Raw genomic sequence first — 17225 nt, 5'->3', positions numbered from 1 at the left:
GCAGTGATGAAGCTGTGATTTAGCAGCAGGGTCACTGCCCCTCCCTGCACCCCTGTTCCCAGAGGGCCCCTCAAACACCCTCAGCTGGGTGTAACTGGTAACCCCAAGGTTGGCTGGAGTCCCACTGGTGACCTGTGGGTGAAAGACACTGAAGCTTATTAGCAGTGTCCTGGAGCATCCAATGCCCTGCTGTGTGCTAGTGCCACACTTCTGGCAGCAAAGTTTGTTTTCTGGAAAGATAAATGTACTACAATTAAATTCTGACTTTAGCAGCTCAAACAGGCATCACCTCGAATTCCGGTCACAAATCCATGCCTGAATCTGCTCTGCCATGGTGTTAAAGAATCCTTTTCCACAGGCCAAAGTGCTGGCACAGTACAGATGACCCTAATGTTCATATTTTGCACTTTCACAGGCCTTTCCTTGCAGAACATGCAAGTTTTCAAAGCCCATGAAAGCAGAAACTGGAGAACTGGGAAGCCCCGACTGCCCAGGGACCTGCACTCCCTGCCACACAGGCAACAGGTTCCTGCCCCGAAGGGCAACAGGGATGCTTCAGGGTTTCACCAGTTTTCTAATTGAAAGCAGCTGTAAATGAGATTAAATCTCAGCAGGTATCTTCTGATTTATCAGAAGGGCCAAGGGTTCACTCTGAGGCCAAGCAATTCACTGGAATAAAAACGCAGCACTCAGGTGGCTCTGAGGAAAACACCAGATCAAATCCGAAGGCATTCTAGCAAGATGATGAATGTATTAAAAATAATCTGCCTGTGCATTACTCACACTTCAGTTCACGGTCACAGAGCATGATATAATTCTAGTTTACCTCTCATTATTTATGCTGAGTGATTTTTTTTATTTGCAGTTGCCTCAGCTGTTATGATAAAACAGGGAGGTCAATCTCATCTGCGTTCGTGTGATTCAACAAGCCATTCTAATTCCACAAAGCAGTTTAAGGATCTCCTTGTAACTTTGCTTCACTGAATAAGGAGCATTTATGCAGGTGTGTAAAAGCTGCATTAAACTGGAGCTATGCTGAAGCTTTTTCACTGGTGGCCCAATGAACTAAAAATCTATATTTTTAGTAGTCATTGCCAAAAAGGGCAAGACAAAAGCCTGGTGGTTCCATGCTCTGATATTCAGATGCAGCAGGACATAGTCAAAACTGATTTTTCCAGAGCCAGCAGAGATCTGGGCAGAAGCACTTGGTTATTACTCAACTGGACACCTTGTAAAAGGTCTAATACAAACAAAGCAACCCCAGTGGCTTCACTGAAGCCTCTGCTTTCCCTTTGCCTACAACAATGCCTTTTTTTGCCAAAAAAAGACCTAAAAATGCTCCATCTCTCTTGGCCAAAGAAATCTTCTGAGCAGCTGAAGTGATGCTGGTCTTTGCTAGGTCCAGCCTTGGACATGTTTTCTTTAGGCTGGGTCTAAGCAGTCGGTCCAAGCAGTATGTGAAAAGGATTATTTTCTGGGTTAGTTTTTGTCAAGAGGTAAAACTTCCAAAGCTTGCTTCATTTTTGCAGCTCTCAATGGGAGTGTTTTATCAGTAGTACTCAAAAATAAATCCACCTATGCCCTCCTTGCACGCTCTCACCCAGCAAAACTGGCAGATTTAACAAGTATAAAAACAGCTCCCGAAACGTGAATATTAAGAGATGTCACGTTGCTACACACACACACACACACACACAAAACAGCAAACATAAAACAAACAGGAGAGACAGATGGACAAGCAGATGGGGAAAGATGGAAAACTGACAAGAGCCACAGAGCTGGGGTACATCTGTTGGTGGGGATGGACTCCACCGAGCGCTGAGGGGTCACTCCGGAACATTCCCAACGGCTCCACAGCGATGGCTGCAGGGATGTGACACTGGAGAGATCCTGCAAGAGCTGTTCTTCAACACCAGCTTGGAGAGGCTCCACTGACACCATCATGTCTTGACAGCAAGAGGCTGCCTGAGCCATGGGCTCTACACCAGGTGTGTGTGGCCTAAAAAGCCATGTCTCCACAGTGGTTCTTTCTTCCTTGCCCAGTTCTTGGGCTGAGGAGCAAACCCTCAGCTCCCATCCAGGCCCCAGTTTCCCCTGAGCTCCAAGAGCACCAAGATCCAGGGATCATAGTTACAGTGCCCTCTGGATGGGCACCAGCTTCCCTTCATGTCAGCTGGGAGGTGGGGAAGGCCAGGAGGGCTCCAAGTGGAAAGGATGTGCAAGACATGAGTCCCAAAACAACAAAAAAGAGTGAACGGTCCCATCCACAGCAGTGGGGCCTGTGCCTGTCAGGCCTCTCCTGTGCTTCAGAAACCTCTTGGTCTCAACTCCTCCAGTCTCACAGCCAGGCCTTACCTGATCTCAGCTGTTTTATTCTCCCGTTGCTGGCGCTGGGGTCGACGGGCAGGAAATCTTTGAACCAGGTGATCTCCGGGTCGGGGTTCCCACTGGCTGCACAGAGCATCGTGGCCGTCCGGGTCCGCTCCACCACCTTCAGCTGGGGCCCCATGTCAATGTTCGGGAAGCCGGGAGGCAACTGGTCCTCTGGAGGTGGACAACGAAGGGAGAGGGTTAAACAGGGACCAGGGCAGGAAATGGAGCTGTTAAAATGCACCAAGGAAAGCATCAGGCAGACTTGCTGCCCTGGGCCAGGCAAGTTAAAACAGTAAGTGGTCCATACATGGGTTGTGAAAACACGATACAGTAAAATGTAGCAGCTTGTCCATTTTATGTGATTATCTAACCTCCCACAAGAAGATCCCACACTTAAATGCCATTTTTAAAACCCTTTGGGGCACAGGAGTATGGAGTCATAGGATCACTAAGGATGGAAAAGACCTCCAGGATCACCAGGTCCAACCTTTGACCGAGTCCCACCTGCCCATTAAACCATGTCCTCAGGTGCCATGTTAACTCATTTGTTGAACACTTCCAGGGATGGGGACTCCACCACTGCCCTGGGCAGCCCCTTCCAATATTTAACCACTCTTTCAGTGAAGAAATGTTCCTAATATCCAACTTGAACAACTTGGAACAACTTGAGGCCATTTCCCCTCATCCTGTCCCTTGTTCCCTGGGACAGAGCCTGACTCACCCCTGGTTGCACCCTCCTGTCAGGGAGTTGCAGAGAGTGAGAAGGTCCCCCCCTAAAAGCCTCCTTTTTCCAGGCTGAGTCCCCCCAGCTCCCTCAGCTGCTCCTCACAGGATTTATGTTCGAGTCATCGTGTCAAAGTTCCTCCAGGTGAAGCTCTCTCTGTCAGGTCAGTGACTGGCATTTAACTGGTTTTTACAGCAGAATTGTGCACAGGGGTGGCAAAGCTCCCTGCACTGCAGAGAACAGTCTGTACAGTCACAGTTAAAAGGAAAGGGTTCACCTTCTCCCTCCAAACCTCACAGCACAAAACAAACTACACAGGAGAAATAATGAAAGAACCCACGTGGAAAGGGCTGTCAAAGACACAGTGGGACTGGGAGAGAAAGGAGAGGAAAATCTCATCCAGCTGCAGTGACCAGAGGGGACACACGTAACAACAATCCGCCAAGTGCTGTCAGCCAGGGTGTGATTTCTACATTTATTAATTCCAAGTGCTGCTGCCCTCCCAGGAGAGGGACGTGGCACCAGCACCCAGCAGAGAGGCTCAACTGAGCTTCAACTGAGCTTCCTGCTTCTCTCAACCCTGCCTTTGCCTTCCCTAATGAGGGTGAGGAGGGCAATCCTGACCAACGGTGACTAATTTGTGGTAACTCGTACAAAACCCCAGTGCTTCCCCTGTAATATTTGTCACCACTTCTTAACTCCTGTGGAATGGAAAAAATCTGTCTTATGCTGGCTGATACAGCTCTGGAACATGCCATTTTTCCCCCTAGAAAGTGAGTGTTTAGGGGAGGGCAGCTTGGAAGGAGGATGCCAGAACCAGGGTGAGACTTGAGAGGGATTTTCCATCATCTCAAATGAGCCGTGTCAAGGAATCACAGCCTCGGGAGTCTGTGGCATTGAATCCATCTCAAAGCAGGTGAGGGAACAGAAGGGAAATACAGAGGATTTAAAAATGGTGGGATTTTTTAAAAAGGCAACATACATCACAACCAGCTCCCCACTGAAACCGGTGGGAGGTCTCACAGCAGCACCAAGATGGGGTTGGAGCCCCTGGCCTTGGTTGGGAGCCACCCTGCTAACTGCCAACACACCAAGAGCTCATTTCCTAAGGCTGGCACATGATGGATCAGGAGGAATGGAGCCAAATTACATGTGGCTGAACCCAGAGTGGAGCCAAACTACATGTGGCTGAACCCAGAGACAGTGGGACAAGAGTGGCCTTGCCATGGTGGGGGCATTTTGACAGAATCAGAATGGCTTGGACTGGAAGGGACCATAAAGATCATCTAATCCCAGCTCCCTACTGTGAGGGACACCTCCCACTAGACCAGGGTGCTCAGAGCTCCATCCTGTAAGAGAAGCAGAATCACCAGATCCCAGCTCTGTGTGAGCTCCAAACACATGTGATTTGGGCAAGAGCTGGTCCACACTGCTGTGCCTCACACTCAGCTTCTAAAAATCTATGAAATCTTGAAGGCAGAGCTAAAGGTGTGTGTGATGCTCTGATACCTGAGGCCAAGAAACTCTGTCCAGCTCCATTATTAGCAGCTCACAGCTACTGCAGGGGAAAAAAAAAAAGGATAAATGCCTCAATTGTGTGTTTAAAAATGTGCATTGTTTCCTGCCTCTGACCATTGTTAGAGAGTTATAAAGGATCTATTGTGACTCACTGGAGAGTGAAGTGTATTAACCACACCTCTCCTCATGGAGCACAGGAATCTGACCACAAACAGAAGCACATCCCATTAGAACTGCTCCAGTAATGCAGATCTCCCAGGATGGACAAACACTTGTATAAGGGTGTCATTTCATCGAGAAACAGAATCACATGGTTTGGGTGGGGAAGGGCCTTAAAACTCATCCCATTTCACCCCCTGCCAGGGACACCTTCCACTATCTCAGGTTGCTCCAAGCCCTGTCCAACCTGGCCTTGGACACTTCCAGGGATGGGGCAGCCACAGTTTCTCTGGGCAACCTGTGCCAGGGCCTCACCACCCACAGAGGCAGCAACTTCTTCCTAATATCTAATCTAAACCTGCCTTCTGTCAGTTTAAAGCCATTTTTCAGTTTCAAGCCATTTTGGTGCACCTGAAGCACCTCTAAAGCACAACATTGCATCCTAAATTTGAACTGTGCACACACACACACCTTTAACCAGAGACTGAACCAGCCCTCTGAGCTCACCAGGCTGTGCTCGGGCACTGCAGGACTCTCCAAACCTCCTGTGCTGCAAACCCCCAGCCTCCCCAGGAGTGAGCTCAGGACAGGGGGGCCCAGGGAATTGCTGTGCCTCTGCACAGCTTTCAGCCAGGCTTTTAACATCTTCTTCCCTTCCCTCCTGCTCCTTCCCCAGCCGTGCTGAGCGGTGAGGAGCTGCTGCCGCATTGGCTGCAGATGACATCATTATTGATCACTGCTTTTATCCTGCTCCCTGGTGATGCTGCTCCACCTGCCTCCAACCCCAGCCCCTTCCTTCCATGAACCAATTAATCCACAGAGAGAATAACCCTCTGCCTGGCAGGGTGTGTGTGTGTGTGTGTGTTTGTGTTTGCACATGTGTGTGTGTTGGGGGAGGCCTGGTACAACTATTATCACTGAGTGTTTCTAATTAAACAAAAATGTTAATCTCGCAGCACAATGTGCAGAATTCCTCTGAGTTTAATTAAAACAACTGCGACTAGAGGCGTGATCAGATTTGAGGATCAGATCATCTCTGAACATCACACACTGCTCTGATTCAAGTGCTCTGATTTCCTTCCTGTCAGGGAAGTGAAACTGCCTCCATCCCCTAACAACTGGATTCCCTGTAATAATGCAATTACAACCTCAGCACAATCCCCACAAGACATGCACACACAAGCCCTGCCACCCTCCCCATCAATCCCCAAACACCACCCCAAGCCTGTTCCCGAATAAATAAGGAACGGTTTGGGTTGTGAATTCTCTTTCTGAAAGCAGCTCAGGCAACTGCAGGAACAAAAGAACCAGACACAAGCTGGAGATGCTTCAAGGGCACATCTGGGCAGCTGCTGCTGCTGCTGGAAATTGTGCTGGTTTATGCAGGCAAACACTTCCCTGTGTTGCAGTTGCCACATAAATGGAGCATCCCAACACCTCGTTCACACCTGAGCTTGGACCGAGCAGTTTAAACCCTCCCAAAGCTGGTGAATCACCTCAAGGCCACTGAGCAAAGTAGAGTGAGAAAGGATAGGGGAGGAGGGATGGAGAGAGGCAGGGAAAGAGCACTTCAGCTCTCATTTATAATAAATCCTACCCGAGGACACGCTCCGTGCTGGAGGATCCAACCCGGGCACACAAAGAAGCCCAGCGAGGGGACAGGGGTGCTCCCTGTCTCCTTGTCACTCTGGAAGGTGGCAGCTCTGGGTTTAGCTAATTAGCTGTGCTGGAAAAGAGGATGATAAAGAAAGATAAAGCGGGTGTTGCTGCCGCTCTTTTCCCCCGCAGGGTGTGCACGGCTGGTTAATAATTTAGAGGAGAAGGAGGGTGTGAGCCTGTACAGATGTGCCATGGACTCGGTGCAGAAAGCCATGAGGATGCTCTGAAGGGAAGAGGAGGAGGGATTTTTCCCTCTCCTCTGGAGATCTGGATGCTGGATGGTCTCTACACAGTTGACTGTCCTCATTCAGGGTGGAAAAGCAGGAACACAGAGACAAAGCAGCTCGAGTGACACGACGTTTAAGCAGAATGAGGATCAAAAGCCAGCATTCCTGAACTTATCGCTGTTCTTGCCATTAAGTTTATGAACAGCTACAGCTGTCCTCTCTCCAACAAGTATCCTGGCACAATACACCTTGTGAAACTACATCAACAAGTTATTTCCACCCATGTGTCTGTACCTGTGCCTCAAGTACCTGTTATTTCCCAGTCAGACAACTCTAATGCAGGGAGGAGTCTCACTAACACGCTCTGTTGACTCCATTTCTTTTGAGCTGAAAGGTTTACTATGAAAACAGTAATAGCCTAACAATGTTATTAAAGAATTGCAGGCTTACAGGCAATAAATACACACTTAGATATGTGTGTTGGACTCCAAAATAGTGCAGGTAATGCCTGTATTCCCTAATGTGTCCCTACGTGCCCTCCTTCTACAGGCATCTGAGTTAAAATTACTTTGATGTTATTCATAAGCTACAGAACTAATCTGCTGTCAACGTTGTCCAATTTTCAGGTCACTACAAGAAAAGCAAAACAAGTCAAGTTTGAAGAAAGACTGCCAGGAATTTTCCAAATGGCAAGGTAACATTTCAGAGGGGGCAGCTTCCCTCTCCCATGCGCTCCCCTGGGACTCGCTGTTCTCTGCTGAGCATCCAGAGCTGCTTGTTGTTTACCTTTGGCTGATTTAAAGCCAACAATTACACAGAAACCAACAGAACAGCAGGGATCTTGCTAGAACTTTGTACATGCCCACACCAGATGTGTTCTTGGAGGAGGAATGTGTGAGGGATGTTTCAGGCTGCAATTGGTAGTGAAATGTCTGAATACCTCCTAAAACAAAATCAAGAGGGAATCACTAGAAGAAGCAGGTCTGAAAGTCTGTCCATAGCAGCCTCAATCATACTCCAGCAGCCCTGACATGTCTAACAGCCTGTTCTCCTCAGTTTTCCAGAGTGCAGAGCCCTCAGGAACAGCAGGCACTGGCCAGCACGGAGTGAGCGATGGATCAGGGCATGGTAAATCCTGTTCCGTGACACTGAACTGGACTAATCACTGGTTTTTATGGGAACATATTGCATTTCCTAACAGCTCACAAGGGTAACCTCCACAGAACTCTACCAGCTCCCACAGGCTACTAAAGAATTGGAGGGAAAGTATAATCTGTATACAGGAAGTAATAATAATCATCGTGATATGGATCTATGGATAAAGATGATATAAATGTAGACACAGATAGATACAGATAGAATCACAGACTGGTTTAGGTTGGGAGGGATCTTAAAGCTCATCTCATTCCACCCCCTGCCGTGAGCAGGGACACCTTCCACTATCCCAGGTTGCTCCAAACCACACCCAACCCGAACACTTCCAGGGGTGGGGAGTCCACAACCTCTCTGTGTCTGTATCTATCCCAGGACACACAGATACAGATACAAATGTCTTTCCTGGGAGTGGGGAGCTTAGAGAAACCCCATCAACTGAGAGCTGGGGTGTCTGTGCCAATGACCTTCCTTCCTGTCCAAGTTATAACGAAAAATAACAGCAGCTGGAGTCAACAACAACTGGAAAATGCTTCCCAAAACCAGTCTTTCTTTTTCTTCGAGCTCTGCAGGAGTCAGGTTTGCAGGCACTATGTCTAGCCAGCTGTGGAAAGAACAGCCAGTCTCCACAGCCCTACCAAACTGGGATCCCTGGAGAAGCAGAGTAGGAAGGACAAACAAGCCGGCAGAGCTGGTGTGAAGGGACTCTGTGTGAGTTGAATGCTGTCCATCACAGCTTTGCTTCTCAGAAGCTCCCAAAGGTTTCCTCTCCTGCAGTTTCCTGTTTTTAAGTGAAGGCACACGGGTTTCTAGCAGGGTCTGATCCAGGAGTAATCACGTGGATAAGCAAAAATGGGTTTACTCCCAATCCCTTCAGCAGCTGCATCTAGTAAGGAAGAACGTTTCATTTTCTATTCTGAATAGAGAAAATATTTTCTGCGTTATTTTCCGTTCATGGGACCGCCCTGGTGCTGAGGAAACCCTCTAATGCTCCCGCACAAAGGTACAGACACATCTGTCTGATTACAGCACACACACACCGGGCTGCAGAGCTACTCCAAAGCCCCTCGTGCAGTTTGCAGCAGCTGGGGCCCAGGTTTCTGTACTCCAGAGTGTGCCAAGGTACCAGGTTCTGCAAATGACAGCTCCCATCCATCTCCAGGCTGTGGAGCAGCCGTGGAGCAGCCCCCTCTCTGTGCTCAGCATCAGTTCTGCAAGTGAGAGAAGAGACAGAGAGGAGGAGGGGGCCGTGCAGGGAAAGAGAGAAAAGACAAACAGGAGAGTGGGTGAGTGCAGAAGAGGGGAGGGGAAGGAGAGGCCTGGCTGCCAGCATGCTCACTTTGTCATTGTGGAGATCAGTGCATTTGGGCTTGGTGCTTTAAACTCTCCCAGCACTTAAAAATGCGGATAAAGAGGAGCTGTGTGAAAGCTGAGGAACGATTAAGGATGGAATAACTCCAGCTGAGCAGGGAAGGGGAGGGTCTGCTATAAAATCTGCTTCCTTGATGCTCTTCAACACTATCTCAGCCCATCCTGAAGTTAATTCCTGCTCCCTCAAGTTCCACGGATGGGTACCCTCACTGCTGCAGGACAGTCAGAAACAGAGACCCCAAACAGAACAGGAGAGCTTGTGAGAGCACAGCACACAGTCAGAATGTCCTGGTGGGATCAGCAAAGGCTGGAATTAATCAGGCAGTGGGAAGATGCAGCCCCTGTGTTGTCATCTGTCCCCCTGGCTGACAAATGGATGATGCTGATCCCAGAAGGAAGAGCTGCACAAAGACACGTACAAAGAGCCCTGGTCCCTAAGGACAGTCCCTGAGCTCAGCTCAGCATTCCCATTTTGCTCTCCACAATTCCCTGACAGGGGGCTGTGGCCAGGTGAGGGTTGGTCTCTTCTCCCATGTAACAAGACCAGGAAATGGCCTCATGTTGTGCCAGGGGAGGGACAGGTTGGACATCAGGAAGAATTTCTCCACAGAAAGGGTTGGTAAACATTGGAAGGGGCTGCCCAGGGAGGTTTGGAGTCCCCATCCCTGGAGGTGTCCAAGGAATGACTGGATGTGGCACTCAGTGCTCTGGGCTGGGTGGCAAGGTGGGGATGGGGCACAGGGTGGACTTGATGATCTTGGAGGCTTTTTCCAACCTTAATGATTCTATGATTCCATACACTGCAGCTTGCTTTTGGTGGAGAGAGCCTTAAAACCACTGTGAGAATCCAGGGGATCGGTGAGGGCAGCAGCTGGAGGAGAACCTTCCCTGGACACTGCTTGTAGCTACATTTGAGGGGTACAAACTTTGAATTTGACTGCAGGGGCACTTCTCCCAAACTGTCACAGCTCCCAGGGAATATATATGGGAATAAGTGTGAGGAATAAGGCTCCCAGCCCTCTGGGATAACCACAGTTAACACACTCCTGTCATCCTGTGCCATTCCAAGCTCTTGACAGATCCATCCCACCACATTTCTCTAACAGAAGGTTAAATGCCACGGCAGGCAGAGGAGCTGCACTGAGATCTGAGTGCACCTACACAAATCTGTCAGGCATGAGTGGACCATGGGCCCACCTCCAAGGCAGCAGCATCCTGACAGCACAGAGCCTGCCAGGAGGGCAGCAGAAGGGATATTCCCTGCTCTGAGGGGAGGCCGAGGGCTTTGCCATGTGGCCCTCATGTCTGGTCTCTGCTTCCTGCTCTACATTTGGGATTTGCACACCAGTTTCACTCTGCAGTATTAAGGACATGCTCGCTGCCTGTTCAAACAAAAGGATTTAAGATGAACACTGAAATTGCTGAAGAAAAAGCAATGGCCCCACAGGCAGAGCTACCACTTGGCCTGAGGGTCACACACTGCCTGGAGCTCCTAAATTTGTTGTTAGATGTGCTCACTGCAGAAAGAAAGGCTCTCACTGCCGGTGTCCCTACTAAAAAGCCCATGACTTCATCCATAGCCAATGCTCCCGAGCTAAACTCCTCTGGGAGCTCTCAGGCAGTTATCCACCACCCCCTCCCTGCCAGGACCACCTGTGCTTTGAACAGAAAACATCACTGATGGGTGTTCTAAACCCTAAAATGGGTCAGTTTTAGCACCCAACCTCGCTCAGCCCTTCACACAGGGATTTTAGGGATCTCCAGGGTAATAACAGCAAACATCCAGAGGCATCCAGAGCAACAGCATATTGTTCCCTCCCCCACAACCAGTTCAGGGAGCATATTTCAAACAGATGACATGAAGGAGGCATCCATGTAAACATCCTCTGTAATGGGGACAAGTGGAAAAAAGAATCAGAACAAAATGGAGAGGGGGAACTGTTTTCTCAGAGAGTGCATGGAGCAAAAGACCTCTGGAAAGAGGAAAGATGCCCAGAAGGAATCTAGCACAAGAAAAAGAGGCTGCCATTGCTAACAACTGTGTGAAAGCCCATGCAGATGAAACATCATCTTAACCCCAGCCCATGGGGTTAAGAAAAGGTTAAAAGGTTTTCTTGGTGCCACATTTCTGAGGAGAATAATGAGGAGTTTCTGGTGCTGCTCCTAAACCTGGGGAAGGAATTTTTGGAGGGGAGGGAAGATCACAGGAGTCACAGGATAATTCAGGTTGGAAGGAACCTTAATACATTATCCAGTCAAACCTCCTGAAGTGGTCCAGTTTCAGCTTTGTTTCTTACACAGCAATTTTACATCTCTCCAGGGTAAGAACAGCAAACAGATCTGACAGGTCAGAGCAAACCAGAAACAGGAGGACTTTGTGCCTTGGCCACGCATTTTTTAACAGCCTTCCCACCCAGCTGGAGGAAGGAAGAGGTTGAAGGGTCCCACTGTGACCCTGGCACAGGGCAGGCAGGGTGCTCCTTACCTCGGAGGACGGTGAGCTTGGCATGGACAGTGACCTCCCCATGAGGGTTCTGAGCAACACACTCGTAAATGTTCTCATCCCGGGGAGTCCGGAGGGGCTGGATCCTCAAAACAGCACCTGCACTTTCATCAAATTCAATTGTCTGGGGGAGAAGAGAGACACACACAGAGTAAGTCTCCTTGGGTTGCAAGCAGAAGGTGAATTCCTGCTTCTAAGGAGACACACACACCTCCAAACACACGCCAGCAGCTGCCCCACAATCCTTACACGGAAGCAACATGGTCAGCTTGGCTCTGCCCTGACCTCCAGGTGACAGAACTGTCACAGTCAAACCCTGTGGGTCAGTCAAACTGACCCACCAAACTAGAAACAGGAGGACTCTGTGCCTTGGCCCCGCATTTTTTACCAGCCTTCCCACCCAGCTGGAGGAAGGGAGAAGCTGAAGGGTCCCACCGTGATGGATCCCGCTGGGAACATGTCCCACCATGTGCATCTCAAGGGCTCTGAAAGGATGAGCCTCCGTGGTGATGTGGGGGGTGGGTGTTCAGAGCACAACTGTGACGAGGGAGGAGGAAATGGAGCAAAGGAAAACAAAATAAAAACGAACCCCCGCCTTGTTCCCCCACCCGCAGAGGCAGCTGACACCACAGAGCTCCTCTCAGCACACAGCTGCCTGGCAGGGCTGAGTCCCACAGCAAATTCCACAGGATGACCTCCCAGTCCTTGTTCTTCCACCCTCATTTCTATCTAAGCAATGCCAATTGCTTGGGTCTGGTTGCCAACAACTGTGATGTTTACTCCAGATTGTCCCAGGATTAAAATGCTGAGCCATGGATGGGGATGAAAGGTGCATTTACAGAGATGAAGAACCACCAGCTTAGCTGGGGTCTCTTAGGGAAGGAAGAAGTTATATTATATCCCAGGAAGGGGAAAAAAACCAACAGAACAAAAGGAAAAACTCCAGTAACATAAGTGAGCCAAGTTCTCTCTTGCTTTGGAACAAACCCAGCTGTTGACATGGCCAAGAGCTTGCATTTCACTCCTCCTGCTGTTAAAACTCCTCCCCTTCCAAATTTCCCTTTATTATCAGGTCTGAGAAGGGCCAAAGAGGAGCAGTGGCTGCTTTGTGTCAGTCTCTCTCTTCACACAGGCACAGATTTCAAGGACATCTCTTACCTCAAACCTCTGAGAGTTCACTTTCTTCCCTTTCTTGTTCCAGGTGACCCGTGGCTTTGGGTCTCCAGTCGCTTGGCACACAAAGGAGGCCACCCCTCCTGACACACCAATTTGGTCCACAGGTTTTTTAATGAACACAGGGGGACCTTTAAGAAAAAAAAGAAACATCATCACTGGCACAAGGAAAGACAAACTCTAATAAACACCATTTGTAATTAATAATAACATTGTCACCGAAATTCTTAATAATCCCAGATGAAATCAAACCTTTTGGCCTTGTAGGAACAAAGTCTTTACCTTCTTTTTACAAATGAAGAAGCTCCAGCAAGAAATAATTAAGGGTCTGATGCTACAAAGAGATTTCAATGTTGCAAAGCCTCTTTCACTCCTGAAAAGTGGACTTTTAAAATTGTTTTGCACAGGGGAAATTGCCCTTGCAAAGCCCATCTAACCATAATCACCAAAAGCTGGGAGAGCTGAAAACAACATCTAGAAACACTGAATTGCACTCCCCAGGTCCAAGAAAAGGACCAAAACACCCGGGAATGGGGGAGATTTACAGTAACATGGCCAAGGCAGGGGGAGAAGGTGGGAGGAGGACCATGAAATGGATGGAGCAGGACTTGGCACAAACAGATCTTGAGGATGATGGTGTGAAACAGGCTGGTGGCTTTAGGATGTGAAACCTCCTTGGCTTGTAGCACCTCTGCTTTCATCTGCAAATCTTCCCCGTGGCCCTCACGGGTACATTCACACAGGTACGTCATCCCTTGGAACAGGAGAGGGGAGAGGACACAGCCCAACAAACCCAAGCTGTGATCTCTTCAAAACAGCCCAGCTGTCAAGCCCAAGAGCAGAGCCAAGCCTGCAGTCCCTCCTGCAGCTCCCCTTCCCCTCTGCCCAGCATCGGAGAGCCCAGAAAAACACGGAATTCACGCTGCTGAAGGAAGGAGCTCCTCAAACTCCCCTCAGCTGCTCCGAGGTGCAGCGATGCCTGAACACACACAGGCTGTTTGGGCCAGCCCAGGCCCAAAGGAACAACACCTGGTCCCACAGCACCTCTCCCTCAGCCCATCCACTGATTTCCACCCATGTCCCACCACCTTTGAGCATCTCAGCAAGGATGGGAGGATGCTGGGATGGCCTTTCTGACCAGGGAAGGTGTCAAGGGGCTGCTCAGGAGAGGAAGCCGAGGCCAGGAGCGTTCATGCAGAGCCCGTATTGCCTCTCCCCTCTGGGAATCCTCCTTCCGTGCTCTAACCTGTTTTCCTTGCGCAGTTTCCTCTCATCTAGTTAGTTTAAAATTTATTGAAATATTTAAATCACAAGGCCACAGCTGTGTTCAAATAAAATCACTCAGATCATAAAGTTGCCGTCTGTTTTCCTTGAGAAAAGCAGAGCACGTGACTCTGAAATGAGTGTATTTATCTGTACATACTCAGAGTCTATAAAATAGGATGCAAACGGCCTCCCACAGGGCTTGACAGGAGGGCAAATGGTTGCTGGAGAGAAGTCTCCAGGGTCTTTTAGGGGTCAAAAGACAAAAGGAAGCCTTCTCCCCTTCCCTGCCTGGCATGGCCAGCAGTATATAAATAAAAGGCACTGAGCAAGCTCATGTGATGCAATCAAGCATTTGTTTCCACGCTGGAGGTAAATACAATTTGCTGGAGCTGTTTACGTCCCACCGAATGCTGCGTGTACAAAGCACCGCATTTATAAATATCCAAATCTATATTTGGAGGTCAGAGTCTTCTTTGCAATGTTACAGCTAAAGGTTATCAAGCAAGTCCCACTGGAGGAACTGGCACTGGGGGATCTGTCTTCCATCTGAGAAAGGTAAAACCCAAACTTTGCTTCTGGCTAAAATATAAATGCTCACTCTGCCCACAGCCTGACTTCCTTCCTCTCTTCACCTCCGCTCGATATCTGAGGAGTTTGCAGAAGTCAATTCTGAAGGTACAGCTAAAAACATCCAGGGCTTTTAAGAACACTTTATTGATGCAAGTTCATTTCCTAAAATAAAAGCCCCTAATAAACCTTAATGTCAGGTATACATTTAAATGGGTGCAGCATGATGAGAGCTCAGCTGAGGAGAAAAACAAGGTTCTATTTCCATCCTGAAGAAAAGGATGGTGCTCCAAAAAACAGCGAGCTTGGAGTCATTGCTCAGCATCCCTTTTTGAGGTCCCGTGTCACCTCAGTGTGTGGTGATGGGGAAGCTGAGCTGTCTGTGAACAGGTTTTTTCCTGAGCTCCCTGCAATTCCCAGCTGCCTACGAGAGACTCACCGTTAGACAGCGAGAGACAAAAGGAACCAAACAAAAACCCCCACCAAACAACCCATTGGATTTTACTACTCACTTGGAAAAAATGGGTGAAAATCAGAGCTAAATTGTTGATTTTAAAATTGCCCAAGCCTCTGAGCTGCAGATTTGATTCCTCCCCCCTCCCCGCGCTCTCCACCTCTGCACCCCCAGTCACTGCAGAACTTGTCACCAGCCCACGCCGAGCTCAGAGCAACCCTCTGGGAAGAGAGAGCCAGTGCTATCACAGGCAAGGTGGTGATGATCCAAGGTGGTGATGATCCAAGGTGGTGATGGATCCAAAGCTGAGACCAATCCCTTGGTGCTGCGTAGGACCCGCACAGCTCTGCCGTGCCAGGTCCAGCCTGCAGGGAGACACACACTTAGAGCTGAGCCTTCAGCTCTGCAAACGGCTTCAAAAGCCTCCAGAAGCAGGGACAAGGTGCCATGTGAAACACTGTCAGCCCACTCAGAGGGCCTGAGGTGTTTCCCCTCGTTTGCCAAGAATGCGGGACCTCGGTTTTAAATAAATAAATAAATAAATAAAAATCAAAGCAACACAGTTTCCAGACGACATTCTCGCAGTCCAGGGGATTTTGTATCACTTCACCAACCTTCCTGCATGGAGAGCCGAAAACAAGTCAGGTTTGAAAAGGCTGAGTCTAAGCTCCACCAGTCCAATGGTCACAGAGATTTCTTTTCCTCCCCTTTCTCCGCTTTGCCAAGCAGTAAAACCTATTTTTTGTGCAGCATCAAGCCAGGAATGGAAAAATCTGGAGCTTAAAAGAATTTTCCTACTACAAGAGGCTTCCTGCGGGGTCTGGGTCTCCGGAGGGAAGGTTGAAAAGACCGGATGGCTGCTGTGTACCTGTGATCCTCCTTTACAGCTTAATGGAAAGCCATCAAGTCAAGCTGAACCTTTCACTCCTGCCCACCTCCTACGCACTTCCCAAAAGCAACAGTCGGGGCAAGCCACACGCTGGAGAGCTGCCACATATTCCTCATCCATCCTGTGCCCTGTAATTGCACCAGCACACGCTGAGTGCCCTCTGCCCTCACCTCTGCCACCCCTGGCAGCTGCTCTGACCCTGCCCCGAGGCTCCAATGGATGTTCTGGGAGCTGATGGGACCCCATGCTCACCTCTGTCACCCCACACAGACAACCAACCTCCTGCTGGTGCCACTTCCCAAATCACAGGCTTGGAGAACCACAGGCAGTGCTGGCATCTGCTCAGAATCATGGAATCCCAGTCCCATCCAGTGCCACCCCCTGACATGGGCAGGGACACCTTCCACTATCCCAGGTTCCTCCAAGCCCCATCCAACCTGGCTTTGGACACTTCCAGGGATGGGGCAGCCACAGCTTCTCTGGACAACCTGTGCCAGGGCCTCCCCACCCTCAGAGGCAATAACTTCTTCCTAATATCTAATCTAAACCTACTCTCTTTCAGTTTAAAGCTGCATCTGAAACAAGTCTAAAGCAGAATATTGCACCCTAAATCTGAGCAGTGTATACACACGTCTTTTGGTATCCACACCAAACATGGATATTTTTAATGCTTTCTGTGAGGGATTTTGGGATTCTACTGCAGACTTTGGGAAGAAAAGAGTGGGGGTCTCTACTCATCCCCCAGGCACATGGTAGGGATCAGTCCACGTGCCAGGGCTGCACACTGAGGCAGTTTCCCCACCGAAGAGGAAGATGCTGCTGCCTCCTCTCCCCTCCCCTCCCCTCCTTCCTTCTTTCATGTGACACCAAAGCAGGAAAAGTTCTTCGAACGCAGTCACGTCAAAACCACCCCAACATCTCCCTGCTAACGATACACAGATGACACAACAGGCTGAGCAGCTCTACAGCAAGGAAGCTGGAAAGCTGTAGGAGTGGGGGAAAGGAGGGGACATCTCAGCCTTTAAACCCAAATGTCCCTTGGGAACGGCTGCCATGGTGAATAGCGGGTGATGGACAAGCAGCGAGGGAGACAGGCCGGCCACCATATGCCTGTCTGAGACATCAAATGCCAAAGACAGGGAAAGGGGTGGAGAACCCAGAGGTGGTTTGAGGGGTGGGAGAGAGGCAGG

The 17225-nt window shown here is 49.4% G+C and overlaps 1 protein-coding gene across 7 annotated transcripts in view; it reads right to left on the bottom strand.

Moving 5' to 3' along the window:
* The window catches only part of PTPRS (protein tyrosine phosphatase receptor type S), a 166838-nt gene that overhangs the window by 70823 nt on the left and 78790 nt on the right, over nucleotides 1–17225 (bottom strand). For all 7 annotated transcript variants that reach the window (XM_051810457.1, XM_051810465.1, XM_051810458.1 and 4 more), the window contains 3 exons: nucleotides 12845–12990; nucleotides 11669–11810; nucleotides 2356–2544 (listed from right to left, as the gene is read on the bottom strand). In XM_051810457.1, coding sequence (XP_051666417.1) covers nucleotides 2356–2544; nucleotides 11669–11810; nucleotides 12845–12990 — 477 coding nt within the window. The remainder of the gene's footprint in view (nucleotides 1–2355; nucleotides 2545–11668; nucleotides 11811–12844; nucleotides 12991–17225) is intronic.

This window comes from Manacus candei, unplaced genomic scaffold, assembly GCF_025592945.1.
Source record: "Manacus candei isolate 608988 ecotype Guabito, Panama unplaced genomic scaffold, ASM2559294v1 h1tg000078l, whole genome shotgun sequence".
Taxonomy (NCBI): Eukaryota; Metazoa; Chordata; class Aves; order Passeriformes; family Pipridae; genus Manacus; species Manacus candei.
Note: the sequence above shows the minus strand (reverse complement) of the source record. Positions and strands in the feature narration are given on the sequence as shown.